Source organism: Carassius carassius, chromosome 13 (assembly GCF_963082965.1).
Source record: "Carassius carassius chromosome 13, fCarCar2.1, whole genome shotgun sequence".
NCBI lineage: Eukaryota > Metazoa > Chordata > Actinopteri > Cypriniformes > Cyprinidae > Carassius > Carassius carassius.
Window position 1 is genome coordinate 26,701,001 of NC_081767.1, and position 16,540 is coordinate 26,717,540.

Here is a 16,540-nt window from a genome sequence, read left to right on the forward strand (position 1 = left end):
AAGGAAAGATGTAGATGTAAAGGAAAATTTAAATATAGTAACTTATATTTTGAGCAGTGACAGTAGACCTGTTTAAAAGAAACAATATTTATCTCCATCACATTTCCTGCACCCTCTCGTATTCTTGATTTCTGCAGAAGACTCATTTTTATTTCCCACAAGTCTGTGCCTGGCCTTTATGTGATATGTGATAAAAGGGGTCATTCGTAGAGAGCAGGTTGATTTTTGTCCTCTTTTGTTTCTCTCTTGGCAACTGAGCATATGTTAGACTCTTTACCGGTGGCCACTTCACTTTACCATCTCTTCATGCTACTACATTACTCACATGTAAGAAAGCACACTTTACACCCCCACACATTGTGGATTTGCTCTGAACATCAGTTACCACCATCCTCGGAGGTCTAAATTTGTCAGCGGGGTTAAGAGGGACAGAGGGGGCTGATATTGGCTGTGAAGAGATCGGCGATTAACTGTGTGGCTGACTCAGGCGGCTGGTGTCTTTGTATGTCAGGGTGCGATGGAAAAGCCAATGAAACAGTTCTCAGAGGGTGTCATAAACTCTGCTTTATTGCCAGTTTGTGTTGCCTTTGCAGATTAAGTTCAAAGAGAGATGGCTTCTCTTCTCCCTCCATCTTAAATCCCGTTTCTATTGAGTTTCTTCTATGGATATATTCTCAGGGCCTCTGAGAAATAACCCTGCAGTCAGCAGCTGCAGGGCAGAGAGTGATTGTAAATGAGGGAGGATTACTCGTTCAGGGCGCTTTTAACCCCTAGGATTCTGGGTAGAAGGTGTGTCCTGGCATAGAACCCAGTGGTTACATTTACTTGGGCTTTCTTTAGAAGATAGGGACTCATCTCACAGTATCCGTGTGGTAAGGTGTTTTGCAACCATTTACTCATAATGCCTCTCTTGAACCAGACTTGTTTTTTCTTTCCAAAACTGGAAGTAATAACATTTCTCATGAAATGAGACAATCAAATATTTTTTTCTGCCACTTACAAAAGTAGACTACGCTGGAGAGTAACAAACTAAAAATAGCAACTAATACTAGCTAATAAATGGCATTGTTCAGCAGCATGATGCTGGTTCTTTCCGTTCATAACAGTGTCTCTGAAAAGCAGCTTGTTTGTAGTCCCAAAGCATTAGAAGAACCAAGAGAGCTGAGTTAATAATAAACTAAACCCACTTGAGCTGTCTTGTGTTTTCATGAAGTCTTAATCATTTTAATGAATGAGTTCATTTATGGATCACAATTCATACTTCATTGCGCAATACCTCCTATATCCATAGCAGTTATGTTGTATGGCAGTATCTGTTATGCTAAATGCAGCTGCTTTCACTATATATCTTTCCGAAATCAATAAAATATTTTTGATGAATTTGTATTTATGTGCTTACAATATACAATATCTGAGGAAATGGCAGGCTACTCATCAATCCAAAGCTTAACATCCATTAAATATGTTAACGTCAGGCATCCTTTCTTTAAAAACAAAAGGAACCGACAAGAAGAAAGTCTGAATTATGGCCATGTCCCTTGGTAGTCACTTTTTCGATTTTCAAGCTAAAACTGGACTGCTGACATTGAGAAGATGATCAGCACTTCACCAAATGCTCCAGCCTCAGCAGAACACCACAAATGTCAAGTTTTAAAAGAAAGTGGGAAAACTGATGAGAATAGAAGACTATAGAGAATACCATACAGCAGCAACAAACACCTATATCAAACCTAGTGCATCAGATTCTTTCCATTTGCCACCACTCACGCTTAAATATTAATAACACAGGTCAGCGTGTTCATGTGTAAAATAGAAAGCTTTCATATAGACAAATAAGCACTCAGAACCCATCATTAACACTGCTACAAAATACCAGTTGCACAGTGTCTCACATAATTCTGTACCTTTTTCCATAAATAAATAATTTGCCATAAATAAATAATTGAATGAATAAAACTCATTATATCATTGTGAACCACCGATTCCGAAAGACTGAAACAATATGAAGACGAATAATTTATTCAACCATACAGTTGTCCTCTTTTCTCTGCATATTTATTAACTGGCAGTGCGGCTGAAGAATTGTCATCATATACCTGAGATGAAGAACTGTTTACACAGCATATTTCCAATATGTGTTAGCGTTAAGGTTTAAGGGCATGTTTTACAGAGAAGTAATACATTTCTTAATGTAAATGACAGGATGGATGAGTATTTTAAGGCTAAAGACTGACACAATTCAATATACCCAAGACTCATAATCGCTGAATTTCTATGCAGAGATAAGTATGCAACACATGTATGCAATGAAATGCAATTGTGATTACATATCGGCAGATATTTGAGCTCAGACTTCCAAAATGTGCTGTGTTCATGGGTTTAGTAATTTTGTCCAGGATATGAATTAAAACAGTAATTAGTAGGGCCACTTTTACCCAAGGGATCACATGGGCTGCAGCCAAATGCTCAACCTCAAGGGGGCCCTGTGAACAAGAGATAGCATATTAATTAAATGAGGATTTTTATTTGTGTAGTTTCATATCTGTTATCCACAGATAGGGGTCACATAAATGCACATTTACAGGCTAAATATTGTGGGCCTGTGTGCTTATTTAGCATCATACTATTCTAAATGCCTGGCTTATGGATTTTAAGAACTGATTCTATCATATTTTTTTCACCCTCACACTGTTCCAAACCGGACTTACTTTCTTCCGCAGAACACAAAATAATTTATTTTTAAGAATTTTAGTAATCAGACCATTTTGGTTACCTTTGACTCATTTTCAAAATATATATATTTTAGGGTACTTTTACACTAGCACTTTTGGTGCGCACCCGGGTTCGATTGACGTCAGAGTTCAGTTCGTTTGGATAATGTGAACGCTGTCTTCCGAACTCAGGTGCGCACCCATGAACCGTACCAGAGTCCGCTTAAAAAGGGTGGTGTGGGGTATGGTTCATGTGAACTCTGGTACAGTTGCTGCTGGTGTGAACGCAATCGTACTAAATCACGGAAGTGAACCGCTATTAATGACGTTTTATCCGATGAAAATGTGTGTTTGTGTGTTTCACTCACTTTCCTGACAAGCGTGACTGGCATGCTGCAAATAGAAAGCTGTATGTCTCATCTCTGTTAATCTTCAGTGTTCTTCAGATCATTTGCAGTACATTCGTAAGACAGACGTAAGTGTCGTTATGTAACTGAAGCTTTGTAAACAAAACTAATGATTCAAAAATGTAAATATATAAAAGTGTAGAGAGCAATGTTATGCATTTGCCGCCTTCTCCTGTGCCGCCGTTACTAAGCAACGAGGTAAACAGCTGCTGGCTTGATGATGCAAACGAACTGTGTAATAACACAATATGAACGCAGTCCAGTGGGGGGAGGGGGGAGCAATCAAACTCGGGTGCGGACCAGGCAAGTGAACCAAGTGTGAAAGCACCCTTAAGTTCCACAGAGGAAATAGTATAATGCAGGTTTGGAACGACAAAATGGTAAGTGAATGATTACAGAATTTAAATTTTTTTTGGTAACCTATCCCTTTAAAGAAAGGTACTAAGCATTATATCCGTAATTATTATTCATGAGCTAAGTTCTCTCCAAAGTAGGATCTAAAATGTTGCATTTACATGACATTGACAATTAGTATCCAAATTGTCAAAACAAACGGAAAAAAATTTAAAGTAACACAATATTACGTAACCAAATGTACTTTGTTGGAACCTGCGAGTCCTGTTTGATTCAGTGTATACACTGAAAGCAAAGTAAGTCACTTTGGATAAAAGTGTCTTCTAAATGAATGAGTAGTTCGCATAAAAATGAACTTTACTACGTCCTAGGCTCCATTAAACTTTTTGTTATATTCCTCAGTTCATCTACAGACTGGACAAGCTTATAGCCTAGCAGAGCAAGAGTTCTGTTACAAAGAGATTGAACTGTCTGCACAATGTCAAAGTTCAGATGTACTCTCCAGCTCTGAGCTGTGGCTTTAGAGTCTCTTTTAGTGGAGTACTTGTAGTTCCATTCTGAAGAAGATGGGACAGTGCCATTGGTGTTATGAACAATCCATGTGAGCACTCTTTGATGCAGGTCCAGCCCCAGAAATCTGTATATCTCCTTGGACTTTTCCTCAGGATTCAAGGCCAAGTCTTCATAGCGTACCAAAAGATACCTCCCCCTCAGCCATGTGGGTTTTTGGAGGCTGGTCTCCACAGAATACTCAATATCTCTGCATGTTCTTGTTATCTGTGTCAGGTCCACGTACCGTGGTTGGCGGCCAGTGGCATTCCAGATCTTCCAGGCCCTGAATTTACTGGCAAAAGCAGTCATGCGGGAGGTGAGAATGGCTCGGGGGTCTCTCACCAAATGGACAATTCTCAAATCTAAACGGGGGTCTTCTGAAAGCGTACGTAGGTCACCTATCTCTGGGATACGAACTGTTTTTATGGCCACGTGACTTCGTGCTTGGCAAGCCTGAGAGGCTAGTGTGAGGTTCAAGGCCTGGCACTTTTTTGGACACCAGACTTCATCCGGTTGGCCTGCTAGAACCTCCTCGCCACCTTCCTGGCATACAGGTGGCGTGCACAGGGCGTGACTGGAGCTGCGGCGGAAATAGGCCCCGGTCATGTGATCCTGTGGTTCGGGGCGAATATAGCTCTCCAGGAAGCTGAACTCACAGTTGTAGAGATTGAGTAGGAGGTCTCGGTAGGCTCCCAGAAGAGCTCTGCCATCTAAAGCCCTTTGTAGACGGCTACTAGAATTGGTGAAGGCCTGCTGAACGTGAAAAAGAGGCTCAAAAACATAAAATATGCCAGGATGTTGATTGAAAAGTTGTCCAGTAAATGAGGAGCCACTCCGGGTTTGTGCAAACAGAAGGATGTGCTTTCGAGCGGTGACAGCACTAGTCTCATCAGGGACATGGCTGTCATAGCAGAGAGATTTCCATCTCTGCTCTGGGGAAGAGAAAAAGAGAAAGTGAGATAATATGGTGCTCTGAAACCTCAGAGGACATTATAAGGTACAAAAGACCCAATTAGTTCAGCTTCGTCTTTAATCAATCATTTATCTGGGTAAGAAAATACCTGGAGCTTTAATTTAGGGAAAAGCACAGTATAATCTTAACAAAAACATAATAAAGTCCAGTGCAATTCAAAAACCAATTATATCCACAGAGAGGAAACGTACAGAAGTAATAATGTTGTTTTGAAGACTTGGATTCCCTCCGTCTGTGGTGGTAATTATTTCACCATTTTGAAGCAATATTTGAAAAAAAAATTATAAAATTCAAATATGAACAACGGCATTTCTCCACATACGAAAAACGACTTTTGCTCAGAATGAACAATTACTATATATAGCAAGAGGGTGGAAGAATGATAATGCTTGTAATTATGGCTGATGAGAGACTGATTGTGCGTGGCACATTAGGTTGTGCGAGTCGACGCTTGCTCGAAGTGCAAACAGCTGGTCTGTGAGGACATATTACAGCAGATTAATGATGAGATAATTGTAGAATTAATTATTGACATTCCATCTCTTGCTTCTTACAGCGGATGAGGGGGGAATTTCCAGGTTGCATTTCTAACAGTTCTCTGCTAATTTCTTTCCTTACAAACTTACTCATTACAGAAGTGATGACCCGAGAGAGATAAGCCTATAGAGAGAATGTCATTTGAATCCTTAATAATGATCTTGTCAAACCAGCTAAAGCTATGTGCATAATCAAACATGAATTATAATTGAATTCAAATCTCTATGCAAACTATAATTTAATGGAGGGCTTAAACTGTGTCTAAAATGCATTCTGGCATTTTGTTTATACAGTAATATTGATTACACATGAATAGATAGGTCATTGCTGTTATGCAGTTTTTAAGTTCTGTAACTTTATGTCTGTATTTAAGTATTTCTACAACAGGGTTTTGAGATACATGATCTGGTCAAGCTCAAATACTTCATTTCGTTAATTCTATTTACACAAAGGAAAGAAAATAAAAAGACTGTTTCTGTGTTAGAAGTAATTTAATTAGATTTTTTTATTTGCTGCTCTATTTATTTTATCCAGTATACTTCAGCATTAAATGAAAGTTCACTGTATGTTTTTGAATGCATATTATTGATCTCATAGTGAACAATTCATCTATGCATGTAAACAAATTTGTTTTCATCTTGTACTTTTTAATAAAAATGTCACAACTCAATATTCGAATGAAACAACATACCTCTCTCTTGCAAAGATCTGTCATTTTATCTGTTTAATTCCAGCTTTAATAAATATATGGTATTATGGGAACATGAAACTGTACGGCATAATAGAAATGACCCAGACACAGATAACAGGAAAACCTTGTTTATTTGTTAATCTAGAATAAATGTAAATACAATCCATAAGTGGGTTATTGTAAATCTGATACAATAAAAAAAACACACACATGATCCAAAATTCATTTTATTTTCATTTTAATTTTTACCAGTTACAGCACTGACCAGCAGAATGCTCAAACGATTTTAAATGTCATTGTGCAAATCTAATGCTTCATGTTACAGGACAGTGACTCACCTTTACCCTGGCGTCCTTGGCAGTGGGCGGAGTCTTGGCATGGGCCACTGAAGGAGTCGTGGAGGGAACGGATGGCAGTGTACTGCACCCCCAAAGACGTGCACACGAGCAGAAGTAGAGTCTTCCACGAGCACTCCATACTACTCCGTCACCATCACATTCTTCACTCTGTCAGGAAGACAAGCATGAACTCTTATTTACTATAGCAACCTATGAATCAAAAAAGGAAGGATTGCACTTTTCTTTGTCAGTTAGAATAGTTTTTTTTAGACTTTAAAACATTTAAAAAAGAGAAATTGCCAGATTGTAAACAGTGTGTCTGCTTTGCATTTGAGAGATCATTACACAGAGTTGTTTATGGAGTTTCATTACAAATAGGCAGATGTGAGATGCATCATCATTGTAGGAGCTAAAGTAAGGAGTTGGGACTGTATTACATATTTTTCACATTTGATCATTCTCACAATCACAGAATAGGCTACTTGGCACGATTAACACATTATTTCCACATTTAAATAATTGCAAAACCGTAAACCAAACCACAGTAACAAGGTGGTCATTTCTGTCGTCTGGACTCACAGATCAATCCATTCGCTGCTGCTCTCTCTTGATCTGTTAAGCTCCAATCTGATTTATTAGTCTACCATGAAACACAAATTTGTTTACAAAATACCAAGCTGATACAACAAGCAGCTCTGATGATGAAAAATGTAAATAGTTTACCAAAGTTTGCATATTATGAATTATGTAAACTGACTATATCTCACTTATACTATAATAACAATGTTCCTGTTTATGCAAGCCAGAATAAGCTGTGATGTGGACCAGCCCTTTTGCCTTTTTGTCAAACATCTGGCTATGAAAGACTAATGAGTTGGAAGCATTCATCTCTTTCCATTTGCATGTGCTTTAAAACAGTAATGTGAATTCATCTACTTTTGAATGCCCAGAATTCAGCTCAAAACTCATGGCATCTAAGTATTAGTAGTTACAGATGACAACCCATGCTAGTTGGCCTTTCCTTTTCCAACATTTCAAATTGCCCGAACCTGCTCCAAAATCAATGTGTTGCTGCAGTTTTCAGTTTACACTGTTTGAGGTGTTGCTATTAGACATGCAATATCTGCAAGAAATTCTCTGCCTCTTATCACAATCTCATTTCTCTTCAAATGATGAAAATTAGTATCTTAAATAATGCAGTGCCTATTTTAGCTGTGATGAATGTTGCCACATGTTTCTCTTGAGCAAATCCTTAATATCCATTTCATCAAGGTGGCACAAGATTGGCAGTGATGGCCTCCAAGTACAATTTTCTATCTCTTTTAGTCTCTGAATGAATATGGTCTATGATATCAGCGATTTTGTAAGACAAAATGTAAGAAGCAGAAATGCCATATTACATATTCACTTCTGCAGCTAATATAAAGTAACTTGTCAGAAAAATGTAGCATGGCAGTTTTTGATGCTGTCAGCATTTCAACTACATTGTTAGAGCATACATTTACAAATGGCAATCAAGCACTCTACACATTCCTTATCAATGAACAGCATGTTGCTTGCCTTGGGTTACTTAAAATGTGCATGAAAAAGCTCTTGCTGCCCTGCTAATTTAGCATTCAATTTGGTGGTTTCCCCTGTGCTTTTTATTAGCACCTGAGATGAACTAGTCACCACTGCAGTTCTGTATATAATGACAGTTTTATACAGCAAGTAGCATAAAAGAGCTGTTACTAAACAGTCAAGCACTATCAGGATTGATCAAAATTGTTTGGTGTCTGTGACAATCAATATATTGAAATCTGCATGTGACCAGCTGGTTGTATTTTTGTGAATCTCTGGATGTGTCAGCTCTCTTGTATTTTATAAATAACTAGACTTTAATTTCCAAAAAACAGACCAAATACACATTATGATAGCTCTTGAAATCAAAAATCAAAAAAATCTAATCTGGCATACAGTATACTTTAGCGTCTATACTGCAGTAAAGACTGTCTTTCGCTTTTCAATCACTGCTATCTTGAAATCCTCATTGGCTACATCTCTTTTTAAACCATTTACAGGATTTTCAGGGTTGTCTCTTACAATAAAGTCTCTTATGATTCTGCTTTTTCATTCAACAAACTGATTACCACATTGGGAATAGGGGATTTATTTCCATCAGTGTGCACACTGAGAGCTTTTTCTGCCATTTGACAAAATCACTCCAGCCACATCGACCAACACAATCAAGCAGCACTGAGCCATCAGCTACTGGAAGAAAACTGATATCTATTTCTCTGTGTCACATTTATCCTAAGTAAATGCCTAGGTATTTTGACCTTGCTGTGTTAATATATATTCATCTGTATTTAAAAACTCATTACAGACATGTTAATGTCTCCAAAGATGACATCAAAGGATTCAAATAGTTTCTAATTTACCTCACCTAATAAATTTCAGAGTAGTTTGAGAATTCATTAAATATCCGAACAGTTATGCATACAACAATTTAAACTCACTGCAATTAAAAAAAAGTTTCATTCTTGGCAAATCAAAAGTGTTGCCAAGGTCTCAATCTGCACTGGTACATCTATAGCAGATATTTGACCACTCTGAACTCTTTTTTTTATTATTATTATTTTTTTATTATTTGTTATTATTAAATGGATTAATTAAGTTGTCAATACAAGATTAGAAAAATATGCAGAATTCTATATGATAAGTTATTTAATATTACATGACTAAACTCTTCATGTGTCTACATGCCTACAGGCACAGCAGGCTGCTATTCAAGGTTAATGTGTGTCTATGGCCAATATAGCTACAGGCAAAACACTAATGTGAGCGACCAATCCATAATATCTAAAAAACCATAAATACAGCATCGCTCAATAAATAACCATCAAAATGTCTATAGTGCATTACCCCATAGCTTTCATGGAGAATTTGCAAGAGTACAAATTGCTTAACAATGGTTTGCTGGTCTTAAGCTCGTTTTTGCTTGTTTAAGATTGTATTCAGTTGGTTTGCTGGTCTCATTAAGATGGTCTCATAGCCTGGCCATGAAAAGTGCCTGAAACCCTTCTTAACCAATTAACTCAAAAGACAAGCATGACCAGGTTTGGAGACGGGCAATGCAGTTTAGTCTGGTGTGATGTTTGATGTTTTATAAATATTTTACCAGAGCATGCCTAGCTGGAACAAGGTGCAATACATGATATGTATTACAGTATACACGGTATGTATTACAGTATTACATACTGATAAAAAAATGTAAATAAATAAAAAATAAATAAAAACATGTATAGCCTAAATACACTGTAAGTCGTTTTGGATAAAAGCTTCTGCTAAATGTAGCCTAACCTATGTTTTAAATCATGGTTTTAAAAATGCATTGAATATTTTCTTTTTACATTGATAAATCGAACCACAACTCTTTCCACAAGACTGCCTAATGAATTACACAAACAACTCATAAAAGATTTTACAAGCATTTTACTGGTTCCTAGAAATTAGTTTTCATGTCACTGATGTTCGCAGTTTACATCTATCTTGTTTATAGGACTGAATCTAGCCACATCTGTTAAGAGCATCCCTTGTCACACAGCCTCCGCTGACACAACTTCTTGCCTTAGCTTCGAGAAGCTGTGTCAAATGCATTTGCAGCTTGGAAGTTAGTATGATCAGTACAGCTTTTTTTTTTTAATCAACACAACATTAATGAAACAGATGAGAGCAGACAGACAAGAGGACGAACCAAGCATCTCTTACCACTCACGACGTGCTGAAATATTCCCCCAATAAAACAAGCATGGACTCGATCCAGTAAAGTTGATCCAGATAGTCCTGTGTTTCTCGAGTCAGTCCATCTATATCAGCCAAACGATGCGTGTGCTGATAGTCTGTATTAAGTGACAGATGGATAATGTTGGCTTTCTGTAAAAGCAGGGGGTGGGCATCGTGCGTGGATAACCAGTGGGGTTTTCTCTTCCTCTGTCAATGGTTTGCGTTCTGCCTTTAATCAGAGACTACGACTGAAAACGGGCATCGGGGATGACGAGGGGTTTCTGGTTGTTTGTACCTGACGCAAAAACCAGTTGCTACTTTCTTTCTTTCATTGAGCAGTTTAGACACTTATTCACAAAGCGTTCATCAAAAATTCGCTTGTATAGAAGTTTATAAAAGCAATCGTTTATGCAGAAAATTCATTCATTCAACGACAATGAATGTTGATCCGCGCAGCGGGATCTTAGTGCACATGACTTATAGATACAGTTCTCCTAAAGTCATATAACACCTTTTTGTGATGAACATCGGCATTATTTATTATTAGCTACATGCACACCACATAACACAAGGTGGTTATTGCAAGAACGCGGCTTAAGAGTGTAATCTCCAACAAGATACTTTTTCCAGACGGTGTTTTCACGCAAATGCACACTCTGTTCGCTTGTTTGTTTAAATGGCCACAAATACACGATTTGGGATGGCTTTTTCTTAACCCCTTGAACGGCGTAATGGTCGGGTTTACATTAGAGGATCTGTTTCAGAACGATGCTTTCTGTGAATGAGAAAACAAAACAATTTATTGAAAGGATTCCACTCCAATAAATCTGTTCACTAATTGGACATTGCTGGTTCTCTTATAGGTCTACTGTATGTACATGAACAATCCAAGAGAAAGTTATGGCAAATGTAAAGATTTTCAGTGATATTACATAACTTAATAACTTAATAATTGTGTAATAACAGTATATGTGATCTGTTCCCACAGAATTGTTATCATAAAAGACTTAAAAATGGAAGCGAATGATTTTTGTGGACTACTTGAAGGCCTATGCTTTAATGATAATTAATTTCCATATCATTTTCCTAATTTTTCTTTTGCAATATCAGCCCCATGCTTGACCTAGTGTGTGAACTCTTAAGTAACTCCTCACAAGGTTCATGAATATGGTAACAAATAACTTACTTAACATATTTCACAATTACAAAGCACAAATTTTTATTAAAAACACACAGGGCCTATGAACACAGGCAAAACCACAAGCTTAAAAGTATAACGATAGATTTTGTTGAAAAGTTAGCCCATTACAACATCTCACTAGGCAGTCTTTACTGTCCCGCCACCAAAGGGAGAGCTGACAGACCCAGATGGCAGGCTCCAAATCACTTCTCAGAGGAGTCTGTTCAATTAAGACGTTAAACTGTTTAATAATCCTGCTCTTAACACAGTGACTGATCAATTGTCTCACATAGAAGCCCAGCACTCATCACTTTCCTGTTAGAATCAGTTTTAATTTATAGACATTCCTGATGATCCTCTCATATGCTACTATTGTTTTTTTTTTGCTCTAGAAGTCACTCCTAGCTCACAGTGTTTGTGTGTGTGTGTGTATTTTTATTGTGGTTAGGCTGTCCCAGGGCTATTTCAGGGGGCATATCCTGTCTGGACAAATACTCTTGGTTGGTTGAGTTTATTAACATTATTTTTTTATTTAGTGTTGCTGTACGGCAAAGTCACATTGCCTCATGATAAATTTTTTTGAGTTATAACGTGGCTTGACTCTACGAACTGATATTTTTGGAATAAGTCATATTATGTGTCATGTTTAATGTTTTATGAAAAAGAAAAAAGAGGGTTCATAGGTCGGTGAACATTTTGTTTCCCCTTCTGAAAAGAAAACTGCATTCTTTCATGCATGCATTTTAATTTAAATCAATAAAAGGTAATTCCTGTAAGGGTTAGTGGCCAGTTAGATCACCACAAACTCAATGTTAAATTTTCTTTACAAAAAGGACCCCCCCCCCCCCCCCCCCCCAGTGGAAATACACTTCACTACAGCCCTGATAAAATCTTTTGGATGAAAATTGCAGCTATTTTATCAGTAGGGGTGCAGCAACTATTATATTTGAGGGGCAATGTCTTTCATGCTATAGGTAATGTCTTTCAATGCATGATGTCTTTAAATGGGATTAAATAAGAGAAGGCCATGCAGAACCCAGATTACCTGGGACATATTAATATATAAAATAAGCTAGACAGTCTGAGAGAAATGATGTTTCAAAATGTTAGAAATAAAGGACAGAAGTGTGCAGGTTTCAAGTCAAATACAAACGTGTGTTGGAGCACAAATGACACCCATGAAATACAACTCTTGCCTTTTGGCATAATGCATAATGACAGTAAAAAAGGTTGACAGACTACTTTGACAAGTAAAAGCAGACATGTCCCATCTAAAAACCTGCCGGTCGAACTGGTCTTCATTGCTGGATGACTCATATAGGCACTTAGTGAATCATTGACACATATCAAAATAAAAGAAAACAGTAAACTGGAGTAAAGTAGGGATTAGATCTGTCAAAGTGGCTTCAATCACGGAAAGGCAGTCTAAACAGTTGTTTTCAAAAATAAGCACTGTTTTTATTTAGTGGTAACCATCAAAACCTCTTTAAATGTGTCTTTGTGTCTCACTCAGCATGTTCTGTTATTTATGTTGCTATGAAATGTACAGTTAATTATCAAGATTGTTTCATGTTCCATAAGCACTTAAAAAAACAAACAAACATTTGACAGCATTTTTGAATGCAATCAAGCTGTTATTATAAAAAGAAAAATCCATTAACAAAGCACTGGATCATTTCTATCCAGTGGATACACTGAAAACGCACCTGTGCTGTAATAAAAACACAAATATGGATTAAAGCTTTCAAACAATTCCAACCCATTGTAACTCGAATAATTTTAATACCTATTTAACAAAGATAGTACTTTGGCTGTCTGCCCAACCACAGCAAAACACACTGGTCATATCTGGAATGCACATAAACAGAGCCGTTTTTCTAATCTGTGTTTCCACACAGGACCAACAGCACAGCTTTACATGACATAACCATGTCCATCAAATCCACACAGAGCTGTCTAGACACCGTCAGCCTTTCTCTCAGTAACTAACTGTGTTTATGCAGCCAGCTGATATTAGATTCAGCAGTAGATTAAAACTCTGTTGACATGTTAATGGAAGCCAAAGAGAAATTAGAACAGGAAGTGTTCTACACATCCCCGGACAGAAGAAGAATGAAAATGTTTACGTGTGTTTTTTGCACATCTGTTGTTTATCATTACCAAGATCTCTGTCATGGGAGAGATGATGTTGTAATGGTAGCAGTTCAGTAGTGCTTAATGCCTCTTTCCAGTTGAAATTATGGGATACATGATTAATGGACATGTTTTTACAAGACATGGTGCAATTTTGAATCATAAATGCAGAAAACAACTAAGAGAAATGCATGTAGAAGTATCATATGTACACCGTCCTCTATAAATCATGTAGCAAATAGGATAGATCACCCAAATTTACTGTCATTATTTACTCCTTCCGAACCTGTATGACATTATTTTTTCCACAGAAGTAATTCATACAGGTTTGGAAATACATGAGGGTGAGTGAATGATTTTTAATTTTAGTTTGAACTATCCGTTTAAGACCAATATGTTTGTCTTCATGCAAAATCAACTTTTATACAGGCTTTATGGTGTGTTTATGTTTAAAGCACCATTTGCTTAGATTGTACTCAAGATTTGACAGGGAAACAAACCAGCTGGTCTTGTCTTCATTTCAACATTTACAAAAACAACAATTGTCAGATGTGTAATTGTGATACTGAACACCCTTTTGCAATACTAGATTAAGCCTTTTGAGTAAGTCTTACAAATGTTTTTCCTCTTTCAGGTATGAAGGTGAAATTGAACTCTAAAGGGATAGTTCACTGAAAAATCATCATCATTTCCCCACAAGAGAAGATATCTTGAAGAATGTTGGTTACCGAGCAGTTTTGGTGGCCAGTGATTTTGATTGTTAGCAAAAAAATAAACAAACAACAAAAAACTGAGACGTATCTCACAATATCTTCTTTTGTGTCTCACGGAAGAAAGTATGTCATTCAGGTTTAGAATTACACGCGAGTAAGTAAATGATGAAAGGATTTCTGGTGAATTGTTTATGAACTATACCTTTACCTTTACCTAGTTTCTTCTTAATTTTCACATTTACACTTTTCATGAACATTATTGTGTAAAAACAATGGAAGCTCAAAAAGGAGTGACCTTATACTCTATGTCCTTGTCGTATTAAGTGCTATTCCTTCCTCTTCATATGGTTTAAGACCTCCTCCTGGAATAGTGGCAGATCTTTTCTTAGCTCTTATTTTTAGAAACACCAAAATACAGATCACAGCCAGTAACGATATGCATACAATCACTGCACACACAGCATACATTGTCAGGTTAGTCTCAGATTCAGATTCAGGTTCAGGTTCAGGTTCAGGTTCAGGCTGATCTGTATAATTCCACTTTCTTTCTGTTTTAGGTTGAAACTTTAGATTGGTGACCTGCCTAAAGAGACACACATCCATGTATTCTTCCTCCATTATCCATGAATCCATGTGATCTTCTTTACCACCATCATCAACGTCATAATCACCCTCACCCTCATCATCATCCTCATCAGTCTCCTCATTATCCACTAGCACCACACACCAGTACATCCCACTGTCCTCCTTTTTTGGATCAGTGATGATGAGAGAGGAATCTATCTTTGAGAAATGTATGCGACCTTGTAAATCATTAGGAGGGGTTAAAGAAGGATCCCCTGAGTCCATTATTTGGATGTCCTTCCCACCATTCTTTCTATACCAAAGAATGCTGGCGTACTCTACTTTATCGCTTAATTCTGATGAAGACATGAAGTTACATTGGAGGACCACCTCCTTATTTTCTGCAAAAAATGAAATATTGGTTGATTCAAGCAAAGGGCACACATTCACAACATAATCTTCAACAAGGAAGGTAGAGAAACATTTATAACTCCCAGAATGATTTGAAGTGAGAGATCGAATGACTAGGGAAAAGACTTCAGAATTATTGCTTGTTGACACGAACATCTGATTTTTGGTTGTTCCTACTGGTGCCGATGAGTTAACTTGTCCAAAAGGTGTTTCCCAGTGGTTCTGTCTGAGGTGGTCTACTGAACATGTTAGGACTATGGTATCTCCTACAGAATGATAAACAGTCTTCATTTCAGGATCCTCTGGTAGTCCTAGGGTTTGGAAGCTCTTGCATTGCTCTCCTTCCATGATCAGACAGAAAAAACTAGGTCTGTCTTGAATAAACTCATCTGAAACATGTAAAAATGAGCCTTCACCATGAACCTGAATGAGGCTTTTAAACTCAGCTTGTAATGGCTCCAAAGAAATCTTAGTATTCATGAACAAAGATACATTGTCCACATCTCTGTACCATTTTATTGCAGAATGTTTTGTGGAACCCATATTACATACCAGATCTGCACCAGTGCCGGGTGTCAGTGAAATTTCCTTAAAGTCGAACTCCATGTCACAAACATAGAGATAGTGTTTGCGATAATTTTCCATTGAGCTATCACTCCAGCACTCTTTGATGTAAATGCCAGAATCAGAGAACTGAAGATTTGTGAGCTTCAGACCCAGCAGTCCTTCAACTTCAGTGGAGAAACTGATCCGACCCTTAAAGGCATCAGGTGGTAAAACTGAAGGTCTCGAGAACTGACCCAATAGCTCCCTTCCATCAGCATTCAGTTTGTACACAGCAATGTCATTGCCAAAGCAATAACCCATGTCCAGTTCCCCACCAAGAGCTCTAAAAATGGGCTCTGGGTCTTCTTCTGCAAAAGTGCTCACTAGCAGCAGAGAGAGAAGTATCACAGTGTTCACTGTCTGGACCATCCTGTTCTACTCTGTCCATCCGTGAGACTGCTTTCAGCCTGTTACCTTCCACATAATCAGAAATTTGAGTAACCTGTTTCTGAAGTTTGGCAATAAGATCCACCCACGTTGGGATGTTGTCCTTATTAGGTGCAGGGTTTTTTTCCTTCAGTTTCTCAGGTGCAATTTTTCTTGCTTTGCTTTCCTCATGCCTACGTATATCCTCCCTTATTACCCAGAGCACAAGATTCTCATTT

The 16,540-nt window shown here is 37.6% G+C and overlaps 1 protein-coding gene across 1 annotated transcript; it reads right to left on the reverse strand.

Annotated features, from left to right (window-relative positions):
- Window positions 1-3,770: 3,770 nt before the first annotated feature.
- On the reverse strand, window positions 3,771-6,742 carry LOC132155703 (carbohydrate sulfotransferase 1-like). Its single transcript, XM_059564418.1, has 2 exons — window positions 6,564-6,742; window positions 3,771-4,956 (listed from the first exon to the last, which is right to left on the reverse strand). Exons 1-2 carry the CDS (start codon window positions 6,700-6,702, stop codon window positions 3,833-3,835), a joined length of 1,263 nt encoding a protein of 420 aa, XP_059420401.1. The 5' UTR covers window positions 6,703-6,742; the 3' UTR covers window positions 3,771-3,832.
- Window positions 6,743-16,540: the final 9,798 nt, after the last annotated feature.

Bases quoted from the DNA above. Each gene is read 5' to 3' on its own strand.
- LOC132155703 (XM_059564418.1), bottom strand. From the start codon at position 6,702: ATGGAGTGCTCGTGGAAGACTCTACTTCTGCTCGTGTGCACGTCTTTG. The intron at 4,957-6,563 runs GTGAGTCACTGT...TCTCTTCCCCAG, and splicing joins CCAAGGACGCCAGGGTAAAG to AGCAGAGATGGAAATCTCTC.